The 17,370-nt window shown below is 40.3% G+C and overlaps 1 protein-coding gene across 2 annotated transcripts in view; it reads left to right on the forward strand.

Moving 5' to 3' along the window:
• Positions 1-527: 527 nt before the first annotated feature.
• The window catches only part of LEO1 (LEO1 component of Paf1/RNA polymerase II complex), a 51,825-nt gene continuing 34,982 nt past the window's right edge, over positions 528-17,370 (forward strand). For both annotated transcript variants that reach the window (XM_020980928.2, XM_078151255.1), the window contains exons 1-3: positions 528-636; positions 12,969-13,706; positions 16,415-16,522. In XM_020980928.2, coding sequence (XP_020836587.1) covers positions 579-636; positions 12,969-13,706; positions 16,415-16,522 — 904 coding nt within the window. In that variant the 5' untranslated portion in view covers positions 528-578. The remainder of the gene's footprint in view (positions 637-12,968; positions 13,707-16,414; positions 16,523-17,370) is intronic.

Genomic DNA, 17,370 nt, shown 5'->3' on the forward strand with positions numbered 1-17,370 from the left:
TGCCCCACATCTCCAGACTAAAATCTGGGAAGCTAATTGGCTTTTGCAGGATGTCCCGCCCATCCTTGACCTTAATTGCTCCCTGATCTAACCTTATGAGCTAATAGTCTCTAATCAAATACAGAAATTTTTAAAAAAAAGTAGCTTTTACAAAAGGACTCAGAAGTTATTAACGTCTTAACTCAGAAACGTATTAGTATATCACAGCAATATTAAGGGTTTTTTTTAGGAGGAAAAGAAAACTCAAAAAAACAAGAAACAAAGGATTTTCATCTTGGCGTTGCATCACTGTGACCTCGCTTACTCCCCCAGCTCTCGCCAACTAGGGCAGCTCATTCCGCATAGCTCCTCCCACTCGAGAAGCCCCTCCCACTCACGCCTGCCACGCCCACTTCTTCCTCTCCTTCCATTCCCGGAGACTTAGGGCGGAGCTGGCGTCGAAGGCGGATCCAGGGGGAGGAGAAGAGATGTTCTATCTATTTATTTATTTGCTTAGCTACATTTTTTGCGACAGTGTCGTAAGGAGCGCCGGTTCCTTGCCGTAAAGAAAGCTAGTCACCGGCTGCTGGGGCTTCAGGATGGCGGACATGGAGGATCTTTTTGGAAGCGATGTGGAGAGCGACATCGAGCGCAAAGGTCGGACTGGGACGGCAGCTTCGGTAGTTGAAGAGGGTGGGGGTAGGCCAGGAGGACTTGGGCGCCAGCACGGCGTGGGGAAGGGGGAGAGCCCCTGGGCTGTCGGGGCCTGCTCCCCTAATGCTCCATCTCTGGAGCCTCCCGGGCCGCCAGTGGCGGGGGCGCAGCCCGAGCCGATGAGGCCGGAGGTGGAGGCTTCCCTTCTCGGTCCGGCCGGACAACTCGCACGGCATCCCTAGCGGCCCTGCCTCGGCTCCTAACGGTGGGGGGAGGGGTGAGCTGGTGTGGGGAGGGGGGTGTAGAAGTGTGTGTGTGTGTGTGGGTAAACAGAGCCAGGGAGGAGAGCTCGCCGGCCTTTGCTGGCTGGTTATGTTGGGGAACAGCTGCGGGGGGGGGGTGCCCGGGGCACGAAGGGGGGGGGAATCTGTTTCTAATATTATGGGGCCATGTAGTGGAAATGGGTGAGGGGCTCACCATGCCCCGAGAATCCTCTTGAAGGAATCTGAGTGGAGGGTGTTTGATGTGGGGCTGACTGCTTGAAAGTGGAGAAAATAGATGATGGAGGGAGCTTTAGAGATTGGGGTAGGGAAAAAGAGACGGGGGATGCCTGGAGGAGATGTGTGGGAGAAAGGGAGATGGCTGGAGAGTATTTGTGGGAGAAAGAGAAAGGGGATAGCTAAAGAATATCTGAGGTTTAGAGGCATTGTGCAGGAATGTGTTTCACCGTCCTGTTTGTTCTTCTGTTCAGGACCTCACCACTTCTCTCTGTGACTATTGAAGGAGCTTCCTAGTTGGTCTCCTTGCCTCTGCTCTCTTCCTTCTCCACTCAGTCCTCCACATAGCTGCCAAATTCGTATTCCTAAAGCGTGGGTTTGGCCATGGCACTCCTATGCTTAAAACGCTGCAGGACCTCCTGATTGCCTGTGGGATAAAGTATTACTGATTTGTTTTGACATTTAAAGCCCTGAACAATTTAGTCCCATCCTAACCTTTTCTTCTATTCAGGGAGCATATATTAAATATCTGTCATGCACTGGGAAGGCAAACACTTTAGCTTAATAGTCTCAGCTTTCAGGAAAAGGGCTGAGACTCTTTTTATGAGACTTATATTTTACTGGGAGTAAGGAACTGGAGATGTAAAACTGGCAGAAGTCTTCCTCTGACTATTCATGATGGCATAGAAGCGTTCCTGGAACCTCAGTTCCAGCTGAACCAGTCCGAACTTATTACGTGTTTCTCCCTTTTATGAGCTCCCTGGTCTAGGGCAACTGGTCTCCATGTTATTCAAACGTGGTGTTCCATTCCCCATTTCTGTGCTTCTGCACAGGCTGTTCCCCATGCCTGGAATTCATCTAAGCTTCATAGAACCCCCAGCTTCCTTCAAAGATCAGCTCAAGTTTTTTTCTGATAATGTGAGTTGCTAGTGTCTCTCCCAATCCCTGATTATGTTTCATTCATTTTGTATTTCTTTGGACGTGTATGTGTTGTTTCCTGATTAAATACATAAGTTCCTTGAGATCAGGGACAATACTATTTTTGTGGTCCCTACCAGGTTGCCTGGTACAAAGGTGCTTAGTAAATGTTCATTGGTTGCCCAAGTCAATGGAGTCTGTATCAGGAAGCTTTCAGTGTGAAAGAGTTGTGTTTGGATGGGACGAGGATGAGTGGTTGATAGAAAGAGGGGTGTATTGGGGCAGCTAGGTGGCACAGTGGATAGAGCATCGTCCCTGGATTCAGGAGGACCCGAGTTCAAATTTGGCCTCAGATACATAACACTTACTGGCTGTGTGACCCTGGGCAAGTCACTTAACCCCACTGCCTAGCCAAAAAGGAAAAAAAAGAGAATAAGGGGTGTATTAAAAGTATGTTGAAACATCAGCCTGGATAAAAGTGTGTAGGGTAGGGCTGCTCTTATGACGTCACCTGTTCTTGGTCCTTGTTCTCCTTGTTCTTTCTGCAGCATCTGATACTCTTGACCACTCCTTCCTTCTAAAGACTTCTTCCCTTAGCTTCTGTCCCACTTGGCTTCTACCAACATGATTCTTGGTTCTTATCCTATTTGTCTCACTTCCTTCCCTCTATCTTCCTTGCTGGTTCACTTCCTTTTTCCTGCCCCTTAAATTCATGTCTATTCCCCTACTCATTTTGGTGCTCTTCTGATTTTTCTCTCCCCTACTTTGGTCATCTTAACTATTATTATTATTATTTTTTTTTTTTGTGAAGCAGTCGAGGTTAAGTGACTTGCCCAGGGTCACACAGCTAGTAAGGGGTCAAGTGTCTGAAGCCAGATTTGATCTTAATTACTCTTTAGGCTTCAGTTATCCTCCATATGCAAATGACTTTCAAATCGTTATCACAGAATCATAGTACCTCAGAAATTATCTAGTCTTAACACATACCTGAACAAGAATCCTTTGTATGGTTGGTTGTTGTCCTTAGTTCTCAAAGAGGACCAAAATGACATCACTGTGTTGGAGTCGAACTTGGAAGACTACCACAGGTCAGACCCAAGTAGGCCATATGAACACCTGGGGTGGAAATGTCTCTAAGTTTGCACATCTCACATTTCTTTTGAGCTACTGTAATGCTGCTTTGCTCATAGAGCATAGTACTTTCTTTGACGCAGGCAGGCAGGCCATGCAGGGCGGTTCTTTGTCAGTGTCTCCCATATCACACAATTGATTCCAGAGTTTGAGGGTGTCCTTGTATTGCTTCTTCTGACCTCATTGTGAGCACTTGCCTTGTGTGAGTTCTCTGTAAAATAGACTCTTAGGCATTCTAACAATGTGTCCAGCCCATTGGAGTTGTACCCTCTGGAGTAGAGTTTGAATGTGTGGCAGTTAAGCTTGAGAAAGAACCTCAATGTCTGGAGAAAGTTTGAATGCTTGGCAGTTCAGCTTGAGCAAGGACCTCAATGTCTGGTACCTTATCTTGCCAGGTGATTTTCAGAAGACAATTCAAATGGGAATTACTCAGTTTCCTGGCATGGCACTGGTATACTGTCCAGGTTTCACAGGCGTAAGACAGTGAGTTCAGAAACAAATGCGCAGTAGATGGGCAGATTTGTAGGCAGCCTATACTCTTTTCTCCCACACTTTCTTTCTGAGCCTACCAAACACTGAGCTAGCTCTGGCAATTCATGTGTCAAGCTCATCATCTTTGTGTACATCCCTGGAAAGTATACTGCCAAGGTAAGTGAACTTACCCACAGTATTCAGAATTTCTCTATTTGCTGTAACTGGTGGTTCTACATATGGATGGTGTGGTGCTGGCTGGTGGAGAACCTTTTTTTTCTTAGTGTTAATTTTAGGCTAAAATTAGCACAAGCAGCAGAGAATTGATCCATACTTTGTTGCATCTCAGCTTCACTGGCTGAATTGAGTGCACAGTGAATCCCATCTTCTCATTATGTGGCCAAAGTATTTAAGCTTCAGCTTCAGTGTCTGACCTTCCAGTGAATAGCCTGAATTAAATTTCTTTAAGTATTGATTGATATGATCTCCTTGCTGTCCAAAGGACTTTCAGAAGTTTTCTTCAGAACTACAATTCGAAAGTGTTGATTCTGTGCACTTAATAGTCCAACTCTCATGACCATACATTCCTACTGACAAAACCATAGCTTTGACTATATGGACCTTTTGTCAGTAAAGTTATATCTGGATATCAGTTTAAGTGGGAAAACCAATTGAACACAGTAGCTTTGCAGAACCTGTTTTTGATGAAGCCATGTGGGCCCTTTCTATTATTTTCTTAGTCCCTTTTTTTAAAAATCAATTTCATCTCTTCAGTGTCTCTTGCATTCATCCCCTTTTTCCACAACTACTCTAGACTAGGCCTTATCATCTAACAATTGATCTTCTAATCACATAGCATCCCCTCGTAGGGTCCTCATTATCTTTTGCGTGGACTATTGCAATAACTTCCTAATTCATGTCCTTGTACCTAGTCTCTCCTCTTTTCAGTACATCTCCGTACAGCTGCTAAATTGATATCCTAAAGCACAGATATGATTGTGTCACTCTTTGTTCAGGAAGTTTCAGTGATGCTCTGTAGGATAATATACAAACTTCTGTGTTTGAGACTTAAAGCCCTTCATATTCTGGCTTTAGCCTCTCTTCTAGACTCATTACATATCACTCCTCACATACTAAGCACTTCAGTTAAACCAGCCTACTTGTTATTGTCTGCCCAGAGCATTTCATTTGCTGCCTTTGCACAAGGCTGTCTCTCGTACTTTCGATGCTTTCTTTTCTAACCTCTGCTTTTTGGTATGCCTGGCTTCCTTCAGGGCTCAGCTGAAGTGTCACCTCCTTCAGAAAGCTTTTCCTGATCCACTGAGTTGTTAGTTCACTTTGTGTACATTTTCTGTATACTTTTTTTGGGGGAGGTATACTTCTTGGTGAACATGTTTTGTCCTCATTATCTCCCTTAGCAGAGAATGAGCTCCCTGATGGCAGAGGCTTTCCCACATTTGTATTTGTACTCTCCATTTCATAGTAGGCACTCAGTAAATGCTTATTGATTGGTTGTAGTGCCATCTATTACCTTTTTCATTCTTTTGAAATGTTTCCTTACTTTAGATCTTGAAAATATATCCTTGAGTGCCTTTTAAAAATTTGGTTGGCACCAATTTCTTCTGAGTGCTTTTGGTTAGGTCCATCTGCTTCTTTCATTTTCTTTGAGTTGTCATTTCTGCTTCCTTATATACTTCCTCATTCCTTGTTGATGGTAAGAATGGATTGCTGTTAAAATACTTTTAAAAATTTTCCATTTTGAATCATTTTGTTCTTCCAGGTTCATCTATAAATGATCTTGGGATAATCCTTAATCTCATGCAAGTTTTTCTGTAGGTTCCTTACCCTATTGACTCATTTTTGTTGTTCTGTGAGACAAATTTTTGGAATTTCTATCATTCTCCTGAGTAATGTTTTGTGAATTAGCTGGTATTTTATGCCATTTTGCCCTTACCTGGAATGGCATTCTACTTGGCAAATGTTCAGTTTAGTCAATTAATTAATAAACATTTATTAAGCACTCACTTTGTGCCTGGGCACTGTGCCAAGCAATAGGAGATACAAAGACAAAAGTGAAATAGTTCCAGCTCTCAAGGAGCTTACATTCTCTTGGAGGAAAGGGGACAATGTTTACACAAATAAATCCATGTAAAACACATGCAGCATAAATACAAAGTGATTTCTTGACATGGGCAAAGGGTCATTAATGGCCACAAGGATTAGGAAAGGTGTTTTGTAGGAAACAGTACTTGAGATGACTCTTTCAGTGATCTAGGCATTTCAAGAGGCAGAGGAAAGCAGGGAAGTCATTCTAGGAATGGGAGCAGAATTGTGGAAAGGTATAGGAATAGCAGGTGACAGGTCCTGTTTGGGGGCCACCTAGTTAGACTAATTCGGTTGGAACATAGAGTATGTAAAGGAGAGTAATGTATTTATAAAGATGGGTTGGACCCAAATGGTGAAGGGCTTTAAATTCTAAACAGAGGAGTTTAAATTTATTCTAAAACCAGTGGGGAGCCAGTGAAACTTCTTGAGCAGCACGTTTGCCCTTCTTGGCAAAGATACTGGAGTGGTCTGCCATTTCCTTGTTCAGTTTATTTTACAGATGAAGAAATTGAGGCAAACAAGGCTAAATGACTTGGCCAAAGTCACACAGCTAATAAGCATATGAGGCCACATTTGAACCCAGGTCTTCTTGACTCAGTGGCTGGCACTCTAGCTTTGGAGGATGGATTGGAAGGAGGGAAGGGAGATATTTGGTATGCTATTGCAGTAGTTCAGGCAAGATGTAAAGGCCTGAGGCCTGAGGTGGTGACTCTGTGAATGGAGAGAAAGAGATGAGCAAGAGTTGTTGAGGAGGCAAAATCAGTAAGAGCAGGTTTCTGATAAAATTTAGAGGGTAGGGGAATGAAGAATGAAGAGATGTTGGGTAGATGAGGAAGTTTCTGGGCCCTTTTGGATTCTTTGTTGTGATAATTTTGAACTGGTTTAACTTCCACAAGAAGTGGTGATAATAGCTTTTACTAGTTTACTTTTACTGTTACTCTTATTCATTTCCTGTTTGGGGGGAGGAAAAAAGCATGGTAGACAGTTAAGTAAGTCATTTCGAAGTTGTTGTAATTGCACTCAGGATATGATTTTCTCATTTTTATCCTTCCTTTGAGCAAAGGCAAAAATTAACACCAAACTAGTTGGTCTCACTGCATGTAGCCAACTGATTCAGAAAATATTTCCCACATTAATAAGCAATCATTTCTGTCAAGATAGAGTCAGTTTCATTTTTGTGATATTTCTTAACATCTTCCAATTCTCTTCTCAGGGAAAATATTAATGTTATAAAGGTGTTAGGTTTCTAGGTGAGGTATGAGATTTTTGGCCTCTTAGGCTTAATAAACTTAAACCATATTTTCTATTGTGATTTTTATTGTCTTTCCTTCTGTATACTTTTAAATTGAAGTAACCAAATATCAGTGTATGTCAGTGACTTCACTTTCTTCCCTTCCCAGTCTCAACCCTGTCGTTAACCAATTCATCTGTACGCTGGCTCTGTTGCTGCTCATCCCTTGTCACATGCTAGCCTAGGATTCCTTCCACCATCTTCCTCCTCCATTCCTAATTATGGGCTGACGAATGAAGCTGGAGGAGGTCACAAAACCATGTTGATTGGGTACATAACAAATTATGTGACTGTATTATGTAAATAACTTTAACTGAGCCCTTGTTTCAGCAAGGCAGTCCTTTTGTTCCTCTGTAATTATTTCTTTATTTTAGTCTTCATAGAGATTATTTTAAATCCTCTCTTCTTAATTCTCCCATACCTTTCCCTAATCTCTCAGCTGAGTTTCTCCCCTTTACTGAGAAAATTTAGGCCATTTACCATGAGCGCTTTCTTCTCCATCTCAAACTGTCTTGATAACAATCTCTGTTATGAGTTGGCCCTTTTCCTCACCAAGGGCAATGCCTCTCTGTGTGCCAGTAATTCCGTCGCCTCCTAAGTCTTTCTCATTTTTAAGAAAAAATTCATTAGACCGTCTCATCCCTCAAGCTGTTGTCTTATATCTCTCCTCCCATTTTCATCTAGACAAATTAAACCACCACCACCATCACCTTGGTCAACATCTACCCTCAGACTCTGAGACAGCTCATAACACTGAACTCAAGAGCCTTTGGGATAGCAGTGCTTCTCTGCCAGTGTCTGTATTCATCATCTTGAGATGCAATCCTTGTTGAGAATGCAGCCTGGTAACTGCTCCTGCAGGTGCTACAGCCAGATCTTTTGAAGACCCCCAAAATAAAGTTCTTGTCCCCAAAGTCCTTGGCCCTGTCAAATGGTTGAGCATCAGAAATGGAGACTGTTTTGGCAGCAGAAATGACATTGAAGTATAGGTGTTACCATCTGCTTTGCTGCTGAGCCCTAAGGACTATGGAACCTTTCCGTCTGACTTGCACCTGAAACCTTCCGTATATGTTGTTCCCCCAATAGAATGTGAGCTCCTTGAGAGCCGGGTCTCTCTTTTCATTTTTGTATCCCCAGTACTTAGCACAGTGCTTCAAAAGTAGTAAGTTCATTCATTCACTCCTTTATTCAGACAAACTCCTAGAAAAAGCTGGCAACGTTTATTGCCGCCAATTCCTCTCCTTTTACTCATTCCTCAGCCCTTTGCAGTCTAGCTTATGATGCCATCGCTCAACTGAAGTTACTATATATTATTTTCTTTTTATGAGTCCTCAGCTATCTAGAGGACTTCTGTGACGTGTTTAACGTTGCTGACTGGTTGGTTGGTGTCTTTTGTTCCCCGTGAGTTTAATAATCTATGCAGATAACTCATAGATCTCTCTATACAGAAGCCCCAGTCTCACCCTTGAGCTTCAGTGTTGCATCACCTGCTGCCTTTTGGACATTTCAGGCTGAATGTCATGGAGGTTTCTCAAACTCACCATGTCCAAAGCTCGCCATTTTCCCTCTTCAAACCTGTCACTCCGGGCGTCTGTATGTCTGTTGATGGCAGTCCTTCAGCTGTGTAGCCTTGGCAGTATCTATCTCCTTACTCTCCCTTAACCCATTTAGTTCAGTTGCCGCATCATGCCATGTCTCCCTACACGGTACCTCTTGCACGCTATTCCTTCTCCGTGCTCATAAAATCACCACCTTAGTTAAAGCCCATAGCATTTCTTGCCCTTGACTGTTGCATTGACATTCTGATTATTCTCTGTCTCAATTCTCTTACCATCTTAGGACATCCTCCACATAGCTGCCAAAGTGATTTTTCTTAGGTATGGCTCTGACCATATCACTACCCTACTCAAACTCCTGTAGCTTCTTTTTCCTCTAGGGTAAAATATAAACTCTTTGATGCTGCTTTTAAAGCTCTGTACATTTTGTCTTTGTACTATCTTTCCAGTCATATTATACATTACTTTCCTTCCCACATTGGAATCTGGTCAGACTGGCCTTCCCTTTGTTCTTTATGTAGGACTCCATCTCTCATCTTTTGCACTGACCATTTCCCGTGCCAGAAATGTCCTCCTTCTTCATCTCTGCTTCATAGAAACAATCCTGCTCCTCTTTAAAGATGCAGTTCAGGTGCTGCCTTCTACATGAAGCCTTTCTTGATTTTCCTAAATGCTAGACCCCTTCCTCTCTAATTATGTTGTTATAACAACTGTGTGTTTTAACACACACACACACACACACACACACACCACACACACACTCACTCTCTCTCTCTCACACACACACACACACACACACACACACACACACTATCTTCCTTGATGGATTGTAAGCTCTTTGAAAGTAGGGACTGTCATTCGTTGTCTCTCTAACACCTGGCATGGTGCTGGTCACATAGTAGGTGCTTAAAAATGTTTGTTGATTGGTTTACTTGTTCTGCATAGAAATGCTCTATTTTTCTTATCACCAGTTATTGGTACATAAGCTACAGTTATGTTTATTGTGGCTTTTGTACTTATGCCTATGATGATCACTTCTTTGTAAGAGACAAATGCCTCCCATGAAAAACAGGGTTTTTTTGGTTACTTTTAGATCAGGATGAAACTAGCTCCACTAATTACAGTACTGTATTGAACTCTTTAAGATGAACCTGTGAGCTAGCCTTAGATTTAATTTCAACTTCTTTATAACTTATATTAATTGTGTCATTTTTAATATTGATGTAATTCAATTCTTCTTACAGTTGTATATCAGTTTAATCAGTCAATTAACAAGTATTTCATTGGACAGAGATCTCATATGTAAAGTTTGAATAGTTAAATGTTTATAACAATCTAAAAGTCAGGATTATTAACACTCTGCCCATTTTTCTGCCAGCCTGTTGCTTCACTACAATAGGTAGTACCATACAGGACTAAGAACTATTTATTTGTTTTTACTTTTTTGAAAAAATTTTCATTCTGAACTTAAGCAGTTCGAAAAAAAGGAACATTTCCATATACAAAGTAGAATAGAAAAAGAGGATTATGTATAGAAGTAAAATTCTCTTATATACAGCCTGTTTTTTTTTTAAATGCATATAATAAATTCAACACATTGCTTTCAAAACTGTCCTACTCATCTGTTTCACAATGGACTTTTATCTGTTTGCTGTGTCCCAAGGGCCAAAAAATTCACTTGGTGACCAGTCTGCTAGTGATGAATAGTTATTGAGAAGATCAAATAAGATATTTTATAATCTTTTGCTAAAGATTGCTAAAAAGGCACTTTTCTCTATACAGTTCTTTGTAATAAACCATTAATTCTAACAATATGTATTTTTCCTTACATAGTAACCATGAAATAAGCCATAAAATGCAGTACACAAAATAAAATTGGTAACATGTAGAACATTTTTCTTGCTAGTAATTCCCTAGAATTCTGTGATCTTTTGTGCTAACATCTCAATTAAAAAAATTTATTTCAGACTATATACACTTTTCATAACACCTGAAATCTATAGTATCATAAATATCGTATAGCAAATAAAATTCTCAAAATTAAAACGTTTTGTAACCTGAATCTTACCTTCCACTGTGTCAGATGGTGGCATCAGGTCATTTTACTGTATACTACTATGCTGCTGTAGACCTCTCTACTTTGGTTGCCCTGTGAAAACCAAGGGAAGGGTTGCTGGGATTTTAGTGGACTCAGAAAATGCCCTCGACATCACCTCTGACACTGTCTCCTGGCTGACGTTGGAGATTGTGAAGGATGCACCTGCTTGAAATAATCCATCCTTAACATCTGCTTTGTGAGCCATTTGAGATTCTTATGGATCTTGGAGTATGGGAGTTTAGCAGAGGTGGGCTGACTTTTAACCTTGAGGCTTCTACCAATGATGGGATCAGCAAACAATGAAAATATACATAGAATGCACAGGGAGCCCTTTGCAGTGATAGGGTGACCAGCTGCACCACAAGCTAGTACTTCTTGGGCCTCTCATTTTTGGGGGGCCTCTACTGCACACAGCTAACAGTAAAGTAAAAATGAGATTGCTAATAAAATTATATAAACGCTTGATCTTCCTTGTTGAGAATTGACTGTACCTTACTTTTTTTTTTTCAGTCTTTCGATTTTTGTCATAATTCGTGTTGTCTCATAGAGTCATTAGCTCCTGTTTGTTTCATTCTAATTTTCAGGGAATTTGTTACTTGGGCATAACTTATTTTTTCCCATTTTTTTCTTCTAGTGTTCTCATTTAATTTATAAAAAAACCCTGAATTTTTAAAAAAACCTCTTGCTTCATTTCCTTATTTGTGTTTTACTTTGAAGTTTTGTTTGTAGATGTTTTGGAGTCCTCTTCTTTTGGGTTTGTGTCTTTAGAGTCCCTATCACCATAATAGTCTTTTGTAGCAGGATTCTTTTTTTGTTCGCTTGCTTATTTTCTTATCTTTTTTTCTTACTTTTTAAATTTTTTTTTTTGGCTAGGGAATGAGGTTAACTGACTTTCCCAGGGTCACACAGCTAGTAAGTGTTATGTATCTGAGGCTGGTTTTGAGCTCAGGTCCTCCTGAACCAGGGCTGGTGCTTTATCCCCTGTGCCGCCTATTGCTTATTTTCCCAGCCTACTTCCTGACTTCGGGCTTTATATTAGCACCAGGTTCAGTGCACTTCTGAAGGGAATATCTGGCTGGTACTGCTGCTGTTTTCTTGGGGTATTGAATATTGTGATAGCCCAGGATCTCAGGGACAACTCAAGCTGGGGACCTGCAGTTATTCAGTGCCCCTAAATTGGTATGATGCAGAGAAAAACCTGATCACTGCTTTCTTGGTCTGGGCTCTTTAAGTTCCTGTCCTGGGTTTGGGTCTGAGCAATAGACCTGTGGGCTTGCCACGTTTGGGGTTTCATTAGATTACTGCAGGACTCAAATAGCCACTATCCAGAGGAGCCAAGATGGCGGAGTGAAAGCAGTGACTTGCTTGAGCTCTCCCCCATACCCTCCAAATACCTGTAAAAAATGGCTCTAAAGAAATTCTAAAGCAGCAGAACCCATGAAAAGACAGAGTGAATCAAATAGCCACTGTTTGCCAGTGGAAAGCTATGCCATTTCACAGTGACAGAGCTTTCAGCTTCCCTTTAGTTTGGGATTCCTGCCCTGGTTTTTCTTTTTCAGGCTTTGTACTGGGCTAGGAGCTGGAACTGAGACCTGGGTCTGCTTCCACCATACAGCCATTGCTTGTTTCTGAACTTGCTACTTCTTGCTCAGTTCACAATCTAGGTCCAATGACTGTTTCTCACACTGGACCCCAGAATCTAGTTGCATGTCCCCTCAGTTTGTCCTGGATCTGTAACCCTAAACTGGATAATAAGTGACAGAATTGCCAATTGACACATGTTCCTATATCCTACAGAAGTTTCCGTTTTGGGTTTAGGACCTTCTCCTCCCTATTGCGCAGCCTTTCCTGAGCTGGAGTGTTCTGCTCCCGCTATAACCCAGCCTTTTCTGAAGTCTGTAACCATATGTCACCACAGCATGCCTTCTGTGCTTGGTTTTACCTGTGGAAAGTAGAAAAGAACTCTCAGTCTGTCTCCCTGTGCTGTCCTGAGATGATTCACTCTAATCTCTTTTTCTTGGATCTCCCAATCAAGATTTGGTCTGGTATATTTTCTAGATTTGTTTGGAGAAGTTTTTATTTGGAGAGGGGATGGAGCTCACTGTGCCTTTTTTTTCCCTTGTTATTTCATCTTGGCTCTGCCCCAACAACTTATATACATTTTGGTACTCATAAAAAGAGGAAAAAGTATTTGAATCAATATCAATGTTTAGATTTGCTTATGTTTGTTGGCAGAATAATATGTATATAATTTCTTTATTTCTTAGATTCTGATTCTGATTCTGGATCTGATTCTGATCATGAGAATGCTGCCTCTGGTAGTAATCCCTCTGGAAGTGACAGTGAAGGGGATGATAGAGAAGATTCGGTAAAGCCAAGTAATAAGGAGCTGTTTGGAGATGACAGTGAAGATGAGGGACTTTCTCATCATAGTGGCAGTGATAATCACTCTGAAAGATCAGACAATCGATCGGAGGTTTCTGGGCATTCTGACCATGAAGAAAATGACCAGTCAGATATTGATCAGCACAGTGGATCAGAAGCTCCTCATGAGGATGAAGATGGAGACCATAGGTCAGATGGAGGGAGCCATCAGTCAGAGGCTGAAGGTTCTGAGAAGTGGGACAGAGAAGATAAAAGTGATCAGTCAGATGATGAGAAAATACAAAACTCTGATGACGAGAGGCCACAAATTTCTGATGAAGATAAACTGCAGAATTCTGATGATGATGATAAAATGCAGAACACAGATGATGACGAGAGGCCTCAGAATTCAGATGATGAGAGACTGCAGCTGTCTGAGGAAGAGAAAATGGCCAATTCTGATGATGAACGACCAGCAGCCTCTGACAACGATGACGATAAGCTACAGAATTCTGATGATGAAGAAAGGCCACAGGTCTCTGATGAGGAGAAAATGCAAAATTCTGATGATGAAAGACCGCAGGTCTCTGATGAAGAGCATAGGCGGTCAGATGATGAAGAGGAACAAGACCATAAGTCAGGTGTGTGTAGTATTTGTTATGTATAGAATGTTAATTAGAAGTATAATAATGTACACTGTGGACTGTCTTGCTGGCCCTGGTTTTTCTTCTCAGATTCTTTACCCTTGCCTTCTCTAATCTGGTCTTCTTATTTTTCTTCTAGTACCTTTTAATACTTCATTCTTTTTTCCCATTTGTTAATGAATGATCTGATGCAGTAGAAAGAAGTCCTTAAAATAAATAAGTGTTGGGAGGAGATTTTTAATAGGGAAGTAGCTGTGAAATGGCATTTGTTCCATTTCCGTAGATGAACACATAAGATTGCAGAGAGACAGATTTGAAAGAGATGCTCATAAAGCTGTCTGAGTTAGCTGGTAGTGTTCATTGAAGAGATGGCTTGCATAGTAAATATCAACTGAATGTGTTCTAGGGGAAGTTGATTAATGCCATGATTAACATCATTAAAAGGTGGTACCTTCTTGATCTGAAAGTGAAAGTAATTAATTGAAGAACAATACTTGAAGTAAATATGATACTATTTTCTTTATTCAGTACTGTTTGCCGATTGAGGATGTAATATGCTTTACAGTTAAGGCCCATTTTAAACACTATTATAAAGAAAGGACATCAAGAAAGGAATTAAGCATTTATTATATGCCAGGCACTGTGCTAAGTGCTTTACAACTATTATGTTATTTTATCCTCACCACTTCCCTGAGAGGTGGGTGCCATTATTATTACTCTTTTAGCAATGAGAAAACTGAGACAATAGGTTAAGTGACTTGCCCAGGATCATATAACTATTAAGTGGCTAGGGCTGGATTTGAACTCAGGTTTTCCTGATTCCAGGTACAGAGCTCTATCCGTTGTTACTTAGCTGTATTTTAGAGCTGTTGTCAAATGTCCTGTAACTATAGTGAATAAACCTTCATAAAAAGGACTTTTTTTTTTGTTCAAGGAATAGTTTTTTTTAAATAAGGAAATTATATGATTTTGTGCTATTTGTATTTTAGATAAGAAGACAAGTTTTAGTTGAGTTATCTACAGTTTATGCAAACATAAACAGATGCGAAAAGAAAGCAATACATATATTTTAATATTTTTATTTTGCTGTTTTGTTTTTATACCACCATTTCTTTAGTTGTCTCTCCCATTTCTCCTTCCAGAGAGCCTTAAAATACAGAATTTTTTAAAAAAGAAAAAAATTCAGCAAAACTGAGTCCAGCATTATATGATATTCTACATTTATAATTTCCTGTCTTTACAAATAAAGGAGGGGGAGATGCGTTCTTATAGGTCTTTCCTTGGGCCGAGCTTAGTCATGATAATGTCACAGCGTTCAGTTTTGATTGTTTTGTTGTTCCTTTAATTCACATCGTTGTAGTCCTCATGGATGTTATTTTCATGGTCTTGCTACTTACCTTGTTTCAGTTCATACATCTTCTCCTGTTCTACTTTATTGTATTTATATATTTTTTAAAATAATGCAGTAATGTTCCATTATATTCCTATGCCACACCTTGTTTAACCATTTCCTGATTGATGGCTATGTACTTTGTTTCCATTTCTTTGCTGCTGTGATTGTGCTGCTATAAATACTTTATTTGAAGGCCTTTCTTTTCTTTCTTTTTTCCATTGGATTCCTTGGGTGGATGGAGTGGACAATTCACATTTATCAGAAATTAACTAAAAGGAAAAGGAATGTTTTATTGTTATGGTTATTTGTACTAAAAAGTTTTCATCTTAAATATTCTGCAAATAAAACATTTTAACACTAGAAGGACTAGGTATGTCAGTTGACACAAAAATAGTATGATTTTTATTTTGAAGTAAAAAAAATTTCATCTTACTGTCTCTATTTTCTTTATCGTATGGATACTAACAGTAAACACACTAACAGTTGTGATCCTTTGAGGTATTCTTAAATTCTGGTCATTCTGGCATTAAAATTGACTTACTAATAGCAATCATTTGCTAGCCCACTTTTCCCATCAGAGATAAAAATTAATTAAATGACCCTTCTAAAGTCTTATTTTTTTGAGATTGGGGTTGGTATTTTTGTGTGGAGGTGGCCCCTGATTTCTCGAAAGTTTTGTCGCTAGAGCATAAGCTCCGACTAGTCCAACCAAGATGAAGAAGCTTTGTTTGTGGGCCTGATAAAGGACTGTCATCTTTCAGCCTTGCTAAATCTAGAGCAGGCTGCACAACCTGCTGTCCATGGGCAACTTGTGACCCACCGAAGGATTTTGGGTGGCCCTTAAAAAATGTAGAAGATGTTTTCCTCTACATTTTTCGTGGGCCACCCAAAATCCTTTGGCATGTCCGAGGGCTGTAAGTGGGGCCACAGGTTGTGCAGGCCTCGTCTAGAAGGACTCTTCATCAGACATTTGCCCCTCTGCATCTCATGAAGGGTTATTATTTACATTTATTTACATTGGTACATTACCACCTACCCAAGGACGCCAGTGGAAAAAAGAAACATATACATTAAATCACGTATTATTTGGAGTATAGAAGTACTCCTCTGGCATAAATAAGTAGCTCTGGGAAAGTGGTATTAGAATGAAATTAACCTCTTGTATATCACCTTGCTCATAAGTAGGGGCAGTCGTTATTTTCCTTCCTTTAAATCTCATCGTAATTAAAATGCTAATCTAAGTTTTTTAAGTTATTTAGTTTAAAACTGAGAAGTTATTTTTATGGTGAAGTCCTAATTGTACTTTCTGTAGAATCTGCAAGAGGAAGTGATAGTGAGGATGAAGTTTTACGGATGAAGCGAAAGAAAGCAATAGCCTCTGATTCAGAAGCGGATAGTGATAATGAAGAAGGACAAAAAGGTAATCTTTGTTTCTATTTTAAAAACTATAATACTCTCTCAGTGCTTTACTCAAGATGTCAAACTAACCCTAAAGAATTTTGATTAATATGTTAATTGACATAATTTAAGAAGCTAGGCTTACTCTGGATGCTCCTTCCTCTCCCAAAACTGCCTTGTATTAATTTTGCCTATATTCTTTTTTTTTTCTTTTTCTTTTTGCTAGGTAGTGAGGTTAAGTGACAGGGTCACACAGCTAGTAAGTGTTAGGTGTTTGAATCTGGATTTGAACTCAGTTCCTCCTGACTCCAGGGCCAGTGCTTTATCCACTGCACCACCTAGCTGCCCCCATATATTTTTTATATGTGTGTAAAGTATGTGCACATATTTCCCACATTAGAATGTAAGCCTCTTGGTGGGGAAAGGACTGTTTTCACTTTTGTTTTTGTGTTGCTAGTGCTTAGACTAGTGGTTGGCCCATAGTAGACCCTTAAATTCTTGTTGATTGATTGACTGAAAGTTCAGCTGCTCTGTGACGTCACCAGTTGAAGGAGTGTGAGGAAATCTGTTAGCATGCAGTGCTACTGTGAACTGACAGCCTTTAATTAGGAGTGGAGCCGGCATCGTACAGCATGGTATGATGGAAAGAGCTTGGGACAAAGAGTCACAAGACTTTGTCAAGAGTACTGATTCCCTCACTTACTAGTCTTGTTACTTCTCCTTTTGAAAAATAGGAATGATATCTGCCATATCCAACTCAAAGAGTTGTTGTAAAGACTACATGAGATGATAAATGTGGTCATATAGGTGAGTATAGGTAAATTGTAACTTTGCTGAGCCTCAGTTTTTTCATCTGTAAATTATGGAGCT

The sequence above is a fragment of the Phascolarctos cinereus genome, unplaced genomic scaffold, assembly GCF_003287225.1.
Source record: "Phascolarctos cinereus isolate Bilbo 61053 unplaced genomic scaffold, phaCin_HiC Scaffold_3;HRSCAF=262, whole genome shotgun sequence".
NCBI lineage: Eukaryota > Metazoa > Chordata > Mammalia > Diprotodontia > Phascolarctidae > Phascolarctos > Phascolarctos cinereus.